The following is a 15,169-nucleotide window of genomic DNA, read 5'->3' as shown; positions in this document are numbered from 1 at the left end:
ATGCTTCTTAGAGGTGAGGCATCAATAAGCAGTCGCTTCCCTTTGAATCTGGTAGAACTGGTTGGACTCTCTAAACTTCACATGTTTTTGTGAGAGAAGTACTCAAAAGTAACATACCTAAAAAGTGTGTAGCCTGTTTGTCGGGATTTTCGGTTGGTCTCTTATTTTGGCAGTTTCCTGTTGTCCACTTTAGTCTTTTATTTCGGTAGTAATCTGTTGTCCACCTTTAGTCTTTTATTTCGGTAGTAATCTGTTGTCCACCTTTACATTTATTCTCTTTCAGAACTTCGCTCCCCATGTGCGGACTTCCCACTTCCCTTTGACTCCTTGATTCCGGTGTTTTTCGAGTACCTACAGTAGCTTTTGGTCACTTATGTAGTTGTTGCTTTGTCAGTTTGTTAATTAAACTTTGTTAATTAGGTGTTGTTTTTTCAGAGCGTACTGTATCCACTTCTTGGTCGCAACTCTGTTTCTCACGTAACACTATTTTTTAAAAACAAAAGTGAAGGAAAAAAAAAACTTCTAATTTCTTTTGAAGGCATTGACGTCATGAATAGACTGACGTGTGAGCTGTTTTGGCTTCAACACGACAGGGGCCAGCAATTGGCAATCGACGACGAGGGGGAAGAACTCAATCGGCAGGGGGTGCCAGAGAGCAGTAAGGATACATTGGACCTCAAAGTATTCGTGCTCCAATCCAAACATGTGTAAAGTACAACAAAGCAGGACGCTGCACACAGAGGGCTAAATTATCTTCTTGGGAAAGGAACCTTTTGAAAGAAAGTCATCTTCTGTTGGCAATTGTGAGGAAGAATAAGAAATTGTTTTGGAGTCATTTAAATGTGTATTATGTGATTCTCTTATTTAGTGACAATACCTCGATCGGACACCAAGTGTCCCTGTTTCCTTTTTTCTTGAACGGCAGTCATATATTGTAGGAGCCCTGAGTCACACCTGGGCCCAGTATGGTCTTCTTCTAAAAACCAGATGTGTTCAGTCAGTGTCTTAATACTGTCGACTGACTTAATTTTTTTGTTCATGCTTCAGCTTTTAATTGGTAGAGCTTGATTTACCAGACATCCCCTTGCCTCCCTTGTAGTCTTTGACTGGATCACCATTTATTCCCTAAATCATAGTTGATGACCTTTGTTTAATTTGCTTTCTTTTTTCTTTTACATTTCAAAGGCATTTAAAACTATTTAAAGGTACAGTTGTGCTCATACGTTTACATTACCTAGCAGAATTTATGATTTCTTTGCCATTTTTCAGAGAATATGAATGATAACACAAAAACCTTTCTTTCACTCATGGTTAGTGCTTAGGTGAAGCCATTTATTATAGCCTTCGCCCTAAGACAGCTGGGATAGGCTCCAGCAGATGCCCGTGACCCTGAATAGGAATAAGCGGGTATAGAAGATGAATGAATGAATGAATGAACAGAAATTACACAAATGACCCCGATCAAAAGTTTACATACCCTTGAGATTTTGGCATGATAACATGCACACAAGTTGACACAAATGCTTTTGAATGGCTACTAAAGGTAACCATCCACACCTGTGATCTGTCTGCTTGTAATCAGTGTGTGTATAAAGGTTCAATGAGTTTGTTGGCTCCTGACAGACTCTTTCACTGACATCTCTGGACTCTGAGTCATGGGGGAAGCAAAATAATTGCCAAAAGATCTACAGGAAAATGTCATTGAACTGTATAAAACAGGAAAGGGATATAAGAAGATATCCAAGGACCTGAGAATGCCAATCAGCAGTATTCAAACTCTAATGAAGAAGTGGAAAGTGAGAGATTCTGTTGAAACCAAACCACGATCAGGTCGACCAACAAACATTTCTGCCACAAAGGCCAGGAAAATTGTTCGAGATGCAAAGAAAAACCCACAGATTACAGAAAAAAAGTTGTGTGGATGTTTGAAGATGCACAATAAGGAGGCACTTGAAGAAAAATGGGCTGCATGGTCGAGTCGCCAGAGGAAAGCCATTACTACGCCAATGCCACAAAATATCTGCTTACAATATGCCAAACAGCACAGAGACAAGCCTCAAAACGTCTGGAACAAAATCATTTGGAGTGATGAGATCAAAATTGAGCTTTTTGGCCTCAACCATAAATGTCACATTTGGAGAGGAGTCAACAAGGCCTATGATGAAAGGTACATCATTCCGACTGTAAAACATGGAGGTGGATCGCTGATGTTTTGGGGATGTGTAAGCTACAAAGGCATGGGAAACTTGGTTAAAATTGATGGCAAGATGAATGCAGCAGGTTATCAAAAAATACTAGAGGAAAATTTGCACTCATCAGCCCGGAAGCTGCGCATGGGACGTACTTGGATATTCCAACATGATAATGATCCAAAACACAAAGCCAAGTCGACCTGTCATTGGCTACAGCAGAATAAATTGAAGGTTCTGGAGTGGCCATCTCAGTCTCCTGACCTCAATATCACTCAGCCACTCTGGGGAGATCTCAAGCGTGCAGTTCATAAAAGACAGCCCAAGAATTTAAAGGAACTAGAGGCTTTTTGCCAAGAAGAATGGCCAGCTTTACCATCAGAGAGAATAAAGCGTCTCATCCACAACTACCACAAAAGACTCCAAGCTGTCATTGATGTTAAAGGGGGCAATACCTTGTATTAAACACTGGGGTATGTAAACTTTTGATCACGGTCATTTGTGTAATTTCTGTTGTCATTATGATTTAAAAAGAGTAAACACGGTTGTTTGATAATAAATGGCTTCACCTAAGCACTAACCATGAGTGAAAGAAAAGTTTTTGTGTTATCATTCATATTCTCCGAAAAATGGCTTTTCTGTTGCACATTCATTCTGTGTTTCTGTCACCTTGCACTCTTTAAAACTACAAAGCAAAGAGACACTTACGCCATGTTATTATTTTTCCTTGAAGAAAAGCTCACACATAAGAAAAGCACAGAGGTGAAAACAGTATTTACAGACTACAGCCACAAATTGACTAAAATAATTACTGGAAAATGGTGACATCCTTTTTCTCCTCCTTATTTAACCCAACATATAAATAAATAAGAAGTACAAGTGAACAAGTTGAAGCACATTTTGGCCTTTGTTTCATGTTCTATGTTTCTACAAACCACCCAATTCAGTCTCTCATGGCCAGTGCTTTCAGTCTCAGGTACTTCTCCAAGCAGAAGACGACAACGGGGTGACTGTCCATGTCAAACTTATTGGCAAAGAGGTGATGCTGCTGAAGCAGCCAGCGGAGGTCTCCAACGCCGTACACACATATGGACCTCACGTGGTTGCCCTGACACTCAGGGTACACTGCATCCAGAGAACCTTGCTGACCCTCGTGACCCTGCCACTTCACCAGCCGTGCGATGGCGTTGATGTCTGTCATGTCATATTTTCGGCTGGGCCACTTTGATCCAGGAACGCCAGGGATTCGCTGGATAGTCGCCCAGAGGAACTCATCAGGACTGTAGGTGTCATTGGCCCACTCTAGCAGTTTCTGTATTCTCAGGTCCTTCAGCACGCTGTGGACGTAGCCTCTGCTGGCTACGATGTAGGCATTTCCTGATAGAATGGGCAGGTTGAAGGGGGGAGGATCCTTTTTCTTTCCTGTTTCCTAAAATGGACAAAATAGCCCAATAATACAAGAGTGACAGTCTCTTTTGGTCAACCTCACAACAGAAACATTGAATATTCAAAAGAAGTACCTTGATTTCTCCGTCGACCACCTGGAAAACATTTGTCACCCTCCATATCTTCCCGCCTGGCATTTTCTCTGACTCCATGCTGTTATCGCCCCGCAGTGACTTCAACATCCTCACGATCTCCAGGTTGGTTTTCAGAGGGAAGTCCTGGCCACACAGGTTGATGAAGTATTTCCATGTGGTGGTGGAGTTGTAGAGGTCGGCCATGCAGTTGAGGTCGGCTTGGACTCGTGACCAGCTTGCGTAGACCACACTGACGGGCTGGCTGACCAGGAAGACGTTTGGGAAACAGGAGACGATGCCCTCGATGGCAGCTCGGACCGAGGCCGCTGATTTGGTGTCCACGTGGACACAGTAAACGTTCTGAGGTGCGTAGATGGCCCGCAGCAGGTGCTCAAAGTTCTGCACCTGCAGTGTTTTAAGTTCAATAATTGTAATAATTATTTAATTATTCGTTTTTTCCCTCTTAGAAAGTCAGACACATTTCTTATGCTTGAGACTTTTTTTTTCTTGCTTTTGAACATTCTCACATCTTTTCGCTCAAGACACCCAAGCTGTCCACATACATTAGCTGGATCAAGAGACACAACTTGTTGCGCCCATAACATTTACCTTTTGATGGATAACAATAGAGTAGGCCAGTGGGAAGTCCTTCTCTTCCTTATTTAGTGTCACTGTCAAATACTTCCTGCTTGTCTTAAATTTCCTGAAAATACAAAACATTAGACAAACAGGCTGTTTTGCAGACACATCTCTTGGGCATACAGAGAGAGGAGGAGTGACAGATTGACTTTTCTCATTGCTCAGGAGTTTCCTGGCAAGCCAGACAAACAAACAGACAAACTCTGCTAGTAATCAGCAAGTGCTGTTGCTCAACAGTTGAATATGCATGAAAATCAACACTATAAAATAATAATCAAATAAACCATGAAACTTGAAATTTGCGTTCAAATTTTTGTAGATAAGGTGCATACGTTTCCTTGAGTGTAACTATTCATCAGTAACTGGGACACTATCACCCGCTATCTGGACGCTGCTTTAGATAAAGGTTGCTCAGAGGGCCTTTCACTGTATCCTGCGTGAACGTGTCAATCAGTACAATCAGAATGCAACAGAATCCACAATCAAACCTGCAGTCTTGAGTCGCATTGATGTAGAATTCATCAGGGGTTTGCACTCTCTTGTGGAAGCTTCTTGAAAGGGACAGTAGCTTGGCCTTCTCTATTTCCTCGTCGTCGTCTTGCAGGATTGCCAAGCAGTCGCACGCCGACTCTGGGCCTCCACCGTCGTCCGTGTAGCTTAACCAGCTGTTGCTTAAGATGTAGGAGGAAGGATTCCAGGTGTACTGGTGCTCAGTGAGCTGCATGAGGATCCACAGCAATCCCGTCGTGAGGGACAGCAGCAGCAGCACTTTCATCATGGGATGTACAAATGGCTTCATTGGCTTACTGGTCACCAGTAACTAGCAAAGAGCAAGAGTTTAGTATTTAGTTTAGTTCTACTTATGTCTGTGAAAGTATACTGACTTGAATTAATCTGCAGTTTGTACTAACTTAAAACTTTGCTCTATCCCTTCCAACTTATAGTTTATCCCATAAGGACAGGTTGTACAGCATACAAAATGTTAAGCCTTAAATGTTCAAATCATAAACTTGACCTTATTTCAGACTATTTTACAAAGCATACAGGCTTCTCAGGTAAGTCAGATCACAGTGCCCACTACTAGTACCCACTCTTCTGGTTTAAATTCATATTTACATATTACGATACCACTACAAGCCTAACCATCAAAATCAACATGCTTATTTGTCTTACCAGGTTAGCCTCTGGAGTTGCTTGACAAACAAGTGGATTGAAAATTGAGCTCACAACAGAGAGTATTCGTCTTCGGGTATGTGGCTTTAAGATGAGTTGGATGTTAAATTGAAAGTGGTCTGAGTTCACACACCATTGTAACCTCAGCATTCTCTCAGTGGGGAGACTGTCTTTCTCGAGATCCAGGGTCCTAACATCCTTTGCTCTTTGTTCTGGAGTAATGGAGGCTAGAACTGCTCGGCTGTTACAAACCCGCTGAGTGAGTTGAAATCCCCCTTTGCTGCACAATGCAGTGAGGTCTTTTATCAGCTGGATAGCTTCAGTTTCCTCAAGGACTGACTTTACGCAGTCATCTACATAAAAATTGTGTTGAACTGTTTCAGTTACTTGGGGAGAAAACCAAGCTTCATTGTCAGCAGCTGTTTTTTCTAGTGCAAAGCTCGCACAGCTTCGAGATGACACTGCACCAAAAATATGCACCAGCATGCGGTATTCTTTGGGTGTCACCTTGTGGCTACCAAAGGAAGCGCAAGTAGTTCACATCTGCTTTGTCTGCTCTGACCTGATGAAACATGGACTTCACATCAGCCATAAATCAAATGGGCTCTTGGCGAAATCTTAGTATGACTCCTAAAGGAGAGTTAGTTCGTTCAGGTCCCTGTAACAGCTCTGTGTTGAGAGAAACACCTTGGTAAGAGGCTGCACAGTCGATAAACCACTCTGAGCTTTTTCTTTTTGGGGTGGTAGACCCCATGGTGTGGTACATACCAAATCTTCCCTGGTGGCTGCGTCAGTTCATTTTGTGGGACCTCTTCGGCATAGTTGTTTTCGAAGATGTCGTCGAGGAATGCAATATACTCCTGTTTGTACTGTTCATCCCTTTTCAATTTTATTTTTGGGCTCTGAAGCCGTTGTTCAGCCAGTTGGTGGTTGTTTGGCATGCTGACATTGGTTCTTCTAAAAGGTAACTTCAAATGATAATGTCCATGATGTAAAATGGCTTCACTGGCTATTTTTAAAAACCTTTTGTCTTCAATTGACATTTCTGTCTTTTCCTCCGATGACAACTCGCTGAACTCCCGCTTATATTTTGAGATCAGAAGCTCCTCCAAACTTGCTACGGAAACTGCATCATCACGGCTGTTTCTGAGTGGTCCATTTACCACCCATCCCAATGGGGTTCCTACTGCGTAGGGGCCCTCGCCTCGACTATTGATAACTTCCCAAGGCTCCAGCAGCTTTGGGGCGTTTGTGCCGATTAACCGTTTCACTTTAGCACTAATGCTCGAAATCTGACCTTGCTCAGGTACGTCCACTGTGTTATGTCGTCCTGTTTGGGAATGTTGCTTGGAGTGACTGGCATTTCCCTCTGAGTGAACATGTCGGGAAGAGGGAAGAAGTTGTCGCTGTCAAGTGCTGAAACTTGAATTCCAGATGCGACATGAGACGAGGCAAGTTTTTTCTGGTTCATAGTTCTTAACAGGATGTGAGTTTTTCTGCCTTTAAGGTTCAGTTAGGACATAAGTGCTTCGGAGCAGAAGGTTGCAGTGTACCCAGGATCCATGAGGGCATACACTTCGAGCACTTGGCTGCCTTTTGCTGATTTCACTCGAACTGGGACAATAGAAAGCACATTTTCTAGTTCTCTGGCCCAAATATGGCCACATGACTCCACTGGTTCTCCTAGTGTTGCACCGGAGGACTTTTCTCTTTCTTTAACCTTTCTATCATGGCTGTTAATGTGTAGGACACTTGGGTGGGACAGTTTGAACACTGTACAAGTTAGGCGTTTCTTGCAATCTCTACTTAAGTGGCTTGAGCAGAGACAGCCAAAACACGTACCTTTGGTCTTTAAAAAGTTTAACTTGTCTCTTGTGTGTTGTCTCCATGAACTGTTTGCACAACTCCACTGTGTGCTTGCAACTGCAGAAAGGACAGAAGGGTTCCAGCTTCTTTTCTTTTGAGGCAACAGTGACATCTGTGGCAAAACTGCTGCCAGCCGACTTTGACATCTGTGATTTGACAACATTTCGAGATTTCACAGACATCTTCCCTTTAACAGTTAACGGGTCCTGAAGATCACCAAAAAGTGGGTCAGCCGCTACTCTGGCTTGTTTTTCAACAAAAGAGACAATATCCAAGATTCGAACTCTACGATTGCGCTCCTCATGCATCTCGTAAGCTCTGTTGCGCTATCTCTCTCTGAGTTTGTAGGGCAACTTAAACACAATACTTCTCATATTGGACACCGTGTCAAACTCCTCCATGTATTCCATTTCCTCCATGGCATTGCAGCAGCTCTTGAGAAACATGGCATAATCCTGCAGTGAACTCAAATCCTCAGATTTAATTTGGGGCCAGGATAAGGCTTTTTCCAGGTAAGCACAGGAGATTTTATATTCATTTCCAAAATGTTCCTTTAGTAATTCACTTGCCTTCTGGTAGCCCCTGTCTGGATTCATCTACTCACAGCTTTTGACTAGCTTTTGAGCTTGTCCTTTTGTAAATGGTATAAGGAACTGTAATCTTTGTGTGTGCAAATGATGCAGATTTTTCACCTCCAGTTTTTTTTTTTTTTTTTTTTTTGGATGAGGCTGTCAAATGTAAATTTTAGGCCTTGATGAGACAAACACGTGGGTGTTTGAATGAGCTCCGCTTTTGCAACCTTGGAAACAAACGCTACGAACCTGGTCATTTCTGCGTGTACATGAAATGGGCTGGATAGTAAAGACTTAAAGTGGGGGAACAGAATGTCCAATTTGTGACACATGGTGAGTTTTGGAATATGGGAAAGGGGTGAAAATGGGGTTCCAATTTTTTTGTGAAAAAACCTTTACTTTGTCCCATGTGTCTACGACCTTCCTAGAGGGCGCTATGGCCATTCTAGTTTTTTGGTCTATGTAGGGGGCGCTATTGAGCAAGTGTGTAAAATTCTTTCAAAAAAATAAATTTTTCAAGGGTTCTGACCTGCGTGCAAGATTGTGCAACGATCCAGGTATGTTAAGAGGGTGAAATTGAGGTTTAAAGCGCAGGTGCCGAAAAAAAAGTGGCTATCAAGCATGGAGCTGACTGGAGGAGGGGTTTGCTCATGTGACCGAATTAATTGCGTATTTTGGGCGGGGAATACGATAGAGGCAGTTCTGTGCACTGCGGTTGGGGGTGACGTTTGTGGAGCGTCATCACTGGCATTGGGTTGAGCAAATGTCTGTCTTCGGCGAAAATCTGCTCCCAAATCAATAAAGGGAAGTTGGGCCTGGACTCCTGCTTTGCTTTTAACTGCTTGAACGCCATCCTCGCGAATATCCAGTTGCGCAGTTCCTGTTGCACCGGCTTCCTCCGCCTCGCCACCTGCCTGAAGTGGGGCTGGTGCAGCGTTGAATTGTGCAGGGTTGAGCATGGACGTTTCAGCCTCCTTTAAATAGTTAATTTTGGCTGTAGTTGCTGCTATTTCCGTCTGTAATTCCGATGTTTCTCTCTTCTTCTTCTTCTTCTTCTTCTTCTTCTTCTTCTTTTTTTTTTTTTTTTTTTTGTTTTTTGTTTTAAAGCATTTGTTCCTGTTCTTTAATTGCATGTTTTACTTGCAGCTTCAATGCTTTAGCCAATAACGCTGCTCTCTCTGCCTCCGCGCTGGTGCGTAACGAGACCGCTTTTTTCGAACTGTCGGTTGGCTTGACCGCAGTGTAACGAGCAGGAAGAGGCGCTAGATCTGACCGACTTTCCCGAGCGTGTATCCACGCCTTCAAAGTTTGCATTCTCACACTCGTCTCGTGTGACCGAAGAGGGGACTTCCGTTAAGCCGAATAAAGCGCGGGTTTCTACAGCTGAAATCCACTTTGTTCCGTTGTGAGGGAAGGATATTATCTGTGCGCATCTCGGTTGATACCACTTTTCATCATCTTCCCTCTTTGCATCCTCATCCAACATTTCAACGTAAGAGGCATGCTGAGCCTTAACAATGTCTATAAGCTCATTAAACTTCGCTATGTTTCCTTTCACTTCATTAAGACACGAACCATCATCATTGTGCATTAGACTATTGACAATATTCATTCTCCTCGTTAAATGCCAAGCTTTTCCAGCTCTGCACGAGCGCAGAGGCGCTGCCTCTCTCTCTCTCTCTCTCTCTCTCCTTCTCTCTCTCTCTCTCTCTCTCTCTCTCTCTCTCTCTCTCTCTCACACACACACACACACACACACACACTCAGATAAAGTTTGGACACATGCTTCTGATTTAATGTTTTTTCTTTCATTTTCATGACTATTGTACATTGTACAAGGGATCAAAACTATGAATGAACACATATGTATGTGTTCAACAAAAAAAGTGTGAAATAACCCAACCAAGTTTTATATTTTAAAGATCCAGAATAGCCAGCCTTCAGCTAAAACATCTATAACATAACATTTAGGTATTGAACATGTTTTTCTTTTGCCACATTAATCCACATATCTTGGTCATGTATAAGATGTCTTCAGTATGTACTGTATTCAGTGGAGAAAGTAGTAAGGACTTTGGAACAGATGACATAAAGTGACTGATTAAACTACACCCGATATTCATCTAAAATTTTCTGATTATTTCCTGGTTCACTGGAGGTGTTCTGAACACATCGGGTTTGTCTCCCACGTTTGGTTAATTATTGTACTTTGTGATTTCCATAAAATACCAGTCATACAGTTCACTGATGGGTAAAAAAACCCCACTCAATTGAATATTATTACAATTTAATTAGATTATTTAACTACCAATAGTTATATCATCACTTTTTACATCAAAGCTTTACTGCTCACTGATGCTCAAAAAAGTCCTCCAAATGCTGAACATTTCATCGTCTCTATTTTGATTCATCAAATTGAATATTCAAAATTTCCTACCTTCATTTGAGACGTTGGCTGTCTCACTCAAGCTTTTTTTTCCTCCTCAGTTTCTCTGAAAATGTCTGTCTGAAAGCTTTTATCATGCATCCACATGCACAGTCACTTGCCAGCAGAGTGACTCAACTTCCTCTCCGTGTTTTTCAAAGTAAGGGGTACATTTAGGCCAGCACAAGGTGTCATTTACCATGAGTGTCACGACTCGGCTCTTAAAAAGTCATGACAAAAGGGAACACGCGGTTGGTCAATGCAAAATATTGATTTATTCAAATTAGTCACAAAAACTTTTTTTATTGTACAAATATTTATTCAACCAAACTAATCATGTTGGGTTCTTTTCAAATGAATACACAAGCGTAAACCATGACAAACTACATTTAAGTTTTGATGCATTTATTTTCAAAATTGGTCTGTATCTCTTGTTATACTGAACATTCTCATGTCGCAAGATTCACAAGTTCACAAGATCGGGATACTGAATTTTGCAAGCCGTTTTACAGGCATCTCATCTACTTTATCACATGCAGAGGAAAGTTTTCAGAGTCAGAGTTCTTCGTAGTATTCCAATAAACATCAGAGAAACAAACTAACATTTTCTTTCTGTACATTTCTTGTGCAAACCAACCCATCTAGTGAATCATGGCCAGTGCTTTCAGTCTCAGGTACTTCTCCAAGCAGAAGACGGCAACGGGGTCACTGTCCATGTCAAACTTATTGGCAAAGAGGTGATTGTGCTGAAGCAGCCAGTAGAGGTCTCCAACGCCGTACACACATATGGACCTCACATGGTTGCCCTGACACTCAGGGTACACTGCATCCAGAGAACCTTGCTGACCCTCTTGTTCCTGCCACTTCACCAGCCGTGCGATGGCGTTGATGTCTGTCATGTCATATTTTTGGCTGGGCCACTTTGATCCAGGAATGCCAGGGAGTCGCTGGATAGTCGCCCAGAGGAACTCATCAGGACTGTAGGTGTCATTGGCCCACTCTATCAGTTTCTGTATTCTCAGGTCATTCAGCACGCTGTGGACGTAGCCTCTGCTGGCTACGATGTAGGCTTTTCCTGATAGAATGGGCAGGTTGAAGGGGGGAGGATCCTTTTTCTTTCCCGTTCTCTAAAATGGACAAAATAGCCCAATAATACAAGAGTGACAGTCTCTTTTGGTCAACCTCACAACAGAAACATTGAATATTCAAAAGAAGTACCTTGATTTCTCCGTCGACCACCTGGAAAACATTTGTCACCCTCCATATCTTCCCGCCTGGCATTTTCTCTGACTCCATGCTGTTATCACCCCGCAGTGACTTCAACATCCTCACGATCTCCAGGTTGGTTTTCAGAGGGAAGTCCTGGCCACACAGGTTGATGAAGTATTTCCATGTGGTGGTGGAGTTGTAGAGGTCGGCCATGCAGTTGAGGTCGGCTTGGACTCGTGACCAGCTTCCGTAGACCACACGGACGGGCTGGCTGACCAGGAAGACGTTTGGGAAACAGGAGACGATGCCCTCGATGGCAGCTCGGACCGAGGCCGCTGATTTGGTGTCCACGTGGACACAGTAAACGTTCTGAGGTGCGTAGATGGCCCGCAGCAGGTGCTCAAAGTTCTGCACCTGCAGCAGATGAAAAGATGGAATCAGTCCTTGTGTGCTCTTCACAGGATGTGTTTCATGAGGTAGAGTATTTTAAGGTGGCACTGAAACCAAACAAGGTTCAACAATTCAGATCCACCGTCACCCAGACATTACAATTATTTGATCTTCACCTCACATTCATGCTCCCTTGACTTTAACATTTCAAAGCATCCTCATGCAGTCATTCCTTCAAGACAATTTTGCATAGAAGTGTTCCGAAGTAAAGTTTAAACATTTACCTTGTGATGTACAACTATGGAGTATGCCAGTGGAAAGACCTTTTCGTCCTCGCTCAGCGACAAAGGAAAGTATTTTCTGTTCTGTTTGAATTCCCTGCAAATCCAACAAAATGATTGAGCATTTAAAGAGGTCCAATTTCAAAAATCATTTCCAGAACTATACTCTCCATTCAAGACCCCCAGTGGAGTAGCCTTGTTTTGTTGAGTACTTAAAGGAAATAAAACCCATATAGATTTTCTTGATTTTTTTGAAAGCAGCATATTTAGTTAGGGAAGTGGAAAAACAATACTGTCAGGATTAATTCTCAGTGTCTGCAACAGGCTACTGGCTCCAACAAGCTCGAGATATGCTAGAAAACTGAACTTTGAACTGTGCAATGAAACAGGACATACAAACAAGGATGTGTGTGTTTTATGGAGCTGTAAGAGACAGAGTCAATTTACTTCTGTTTTACGTCAGAAAGGATGTAGTTGTAAAGTTTTCACTGTCGGGTTGTGCAATTGTTTAATAAGGATGGAGGATTCTTATCAATTGACCAGTAGTGTTAACTCACCGGCCACCTGTGTTGGATCAGGATTATTGCCAACGACAGTTAAAATTTGCTCAGATTGCCTGCAACGCGTCAATCGGTACAATCAGAATGCGCCCCAGAACAGAATTCACAATCAAACCTGCAGTTTTGAGTTGCATTGATATAAGTCTCATCTGGGACCTGAACTCTCTTGCGGAATTCTTTAGTGACTGTCAAAATCTTGGCTTTGTCCGTTTCCAAGGCGTTGCCTTGCAGGACCGCAAAGCAGTCGCACGCCAACTCTGGGCCTCCGTCGTCGTTCGTGTCGTCCAACCAGCCATAGTTGAAGATGTTGGAGGGATTCCAAGACGATTGGTGCCGAGTGACCTGCATGACGATCCATAGTGCTCCTGCCACGACGGTCAGCAGCAGCAGCAGCTCCAAACTGATGCATCTCACAGATTTCATCGTGCAACAGAAGCACTGGAACTGCAGAGTGGGGTCTCTTCAAGTGGTCAAGTTGGGCTTATTCTATTGTGCGTTTTATTTTTGGCAAACACATCATCTGAGAGTTTCTTGCCAAAGATGGGGAAAGGTATTCCTACATTCGGCTCCCAGGTGTTTTCATGCTTGATTTATTTGACCATGCTGAGGAGTTCACATCCACTCTGGAACCATTCCGGCTCGTCTCCCTACGTTAACTTCATGACTGAACCTGGAAATAAGAGCAGAGACGGAAGATGGACACAACACACCTTCCTCTCTTGGCACCTTCCATTTGGATACTGAAATAAAAGCACTTGCATGATCCCTCTGGTCCATACCATAATGACTTGCTTTGCACTCACTGTTTGTAGCTCTAATGCAAAAGAGTTCTTACATGACTCAACCCCACTATTAATGTGATTGAAATTTTGCTGGTCAGAAACACCCGCACTCTTAGTTTCCTTTTCCTTTTTGTTTGTGCAGCATAACTATAACCACAACTATAAACTGCCAAAGCTGCCGCTGCAGTGTCACCAGACATTTAATGGCACATTTTCTCCTTGTTGAAGAAACAGAACGGTGAAATACCTTGAATTGAATAAACTTGGCTACTTACATTTCCCCCATGCACGTCATCCAAGGACAAAAAGAGGGTTGACGCTTTTAAATGTCCTGTATTTATACAGGAAGTTAGAATGACATCATCAGTGACATCACCTGGCTATACCAAGTACAGGGGGATGGAGTGTAAACTTTGGTTAAGTTAATATGCTGTCCGTTTTTTCCCCCCAGTGGCACTGCTATGATGTTGAACATGGAAAACAAAACTGTTTGTGATGTTGCTAATGAATGTAAGTGGCTGTTTAATTCTCAGATTTTCAGGTATAGCTGCCCGTAGGGAGGCAGGTGGCGTGTGTAATGGCAGCCTGATCAGGGTACACCCGGCAGTGGGCCTGTGGTGAAGCTGAGGACACGGTAAGCTGTTCCAGAAAATTGAACAGGTAGATTTAAAAACAAAACGCAACTGTACGTCACAGTAGAATAAAGGCTGGTTAAAGCAGTTTGAATATGTCTAAATGTAGGATGGTATGTAGTGATGGCCAGTCGAGGCTTTGTTGAAGCTTCGACACTTGATTCAAAAAATGGTTAATTACTCGAGGCTTCAATGACACATTGCTCGAGGAGGTCATCTAGTGGTCAATAAAATGAAGTGCAATGGAAAGGTGTTCATTGTTTCATAGGTTGTTTGGGACCATGCATTCTTGTTGGACAACACTACATGGTTGTATGGTTCAATGCTGACACAATAAAATAAAAATGAACAATAAAGACAATGTCTCTTATTTGGCACGACTGATTGTAGTAGACTATAGCTCTATACTTAGCCTGACAGTTTGTGCAATGGATTATATTATATCCTAAAACAAGACTAAATAGCCCATAGTTTAAAAATATGTTCAATAGTAAGTGTTCAGTGGGTCAGATGTCAAATGTGATCTATTTAAAATGGAGAATAGATGAGCTAAATGACACATATATAATACGCATTGATGGGAATGCGTATTATATATCAGTCTTGCAAGTCCAAGATTGTCATAATGTACCACAACCCAAATCACACTCCCTTTTCTTCATCTAAGCTGTTTGAGTAGCGTTAGCGTCTACACACCGTGAGTCCTCATTAACTCCCACCAATTTGCATGTTACGGCGCTGACGTCAACTGTTTTAATTGATTTTAAATGTTATCGAATATTTAGTGCTGAATGCAACACTGTCAAACCAAACCCCTGTCGATCAATTCTCGATTGACTTCGAAAGCTCAACTCAGCTCTGAGTCGAGACAACCAAACCAGTGATAGGGTTTCCATACTTCATGAAGCAGTACACTGGTTTATACGTCATC

The 15,169-nt window shown here is 42.5% G+C and overlaps 2 protein-coding genes across 2 annotated transcripts; both read right to left on the bottom strand.

Moving 5' to 3' along the window:
• Window positions 1-2,887: 2,887 nt before the first annotated feature.
• LOC142902234 (beta-1,3-galactosyl-O-glycosyl-glycoprotein beta-1,6-N-acetylglucosaminyltransferase-like) lies at window positions 2,888-10,441 on the bottom strand. Its single transcript, XM_076047126.1, has 5 exons — window positions 10,397-10,441; window positions 4,837-5,168; window positions 4,319-4,412; window positions 3,710-4,114; window positions 2,888-3,618 (listed from the first exon to the last, which is right to left on the bottom strand). Exons 1-5 carry the CDS (start codon window positions 10,400-10,402, stop codon window positions 3,133-3,135), a joined length of 1,323 nt encoding a protein of 440 aa, XP_075903241.1. The 5' UTR covers window positions 10,403-10,441; the 3' UTR covers window positions 2,888-3,132.
• Window positions 10,442-10,821: 380 nt separating this feature from the next.
• LOC142902099 (beta-1,3-galactosyl-O-glycosyl-glycoprotein beta-1,6-N-acetylglucosaminyltransferase-like) lies at window positions 10,822-13,247 on the bottom strand. Its single transcript, XM_076046919.1, has 3 exons — window positions 12,981-13,247; window positions 11,603-12,007; window positions 10,822-11,511 (listed from the first exon to the last, which is right to left on the bottom strand). The coding sequence occupies exons 1-3, from the start codon at window positions 13,245-13,247 to the stop codon at window positions 11,026-11,028; spliced, it is 1,158 nt and encodes a 385-aa protein (XP_075903034.1). The 3' UTR covers window positions 10,822-11,025.
• Between the last annotated feature and the right edge of the window lie 1,922 nt (window positions 13,248-15,169).

Source organism: Nelusetta ayraudi, unplaced genomic scaffold (genome assembly GCF_046127955.1).
Source record: "Nelusetta ayraudi isolate G7.1 ecotype Tasmania unplaced genomic scaffold, CSIRO-AGI_Nayr_v1 ptg000092l, whole genome shotgun sequence".
Classification (NCBI taxonomy): Eukaryota; Metazoa; Chordata; class Actinopteri; order Tetraodontiformes; family Monacanthidae; genus Nelusetta; species Nelusetta ayraudi.
The sequence above is the reverse complement of the archived record's forward strand: the minus strand, read 5'-3'. Positions and strand labels throughout refer to the sequence as shown.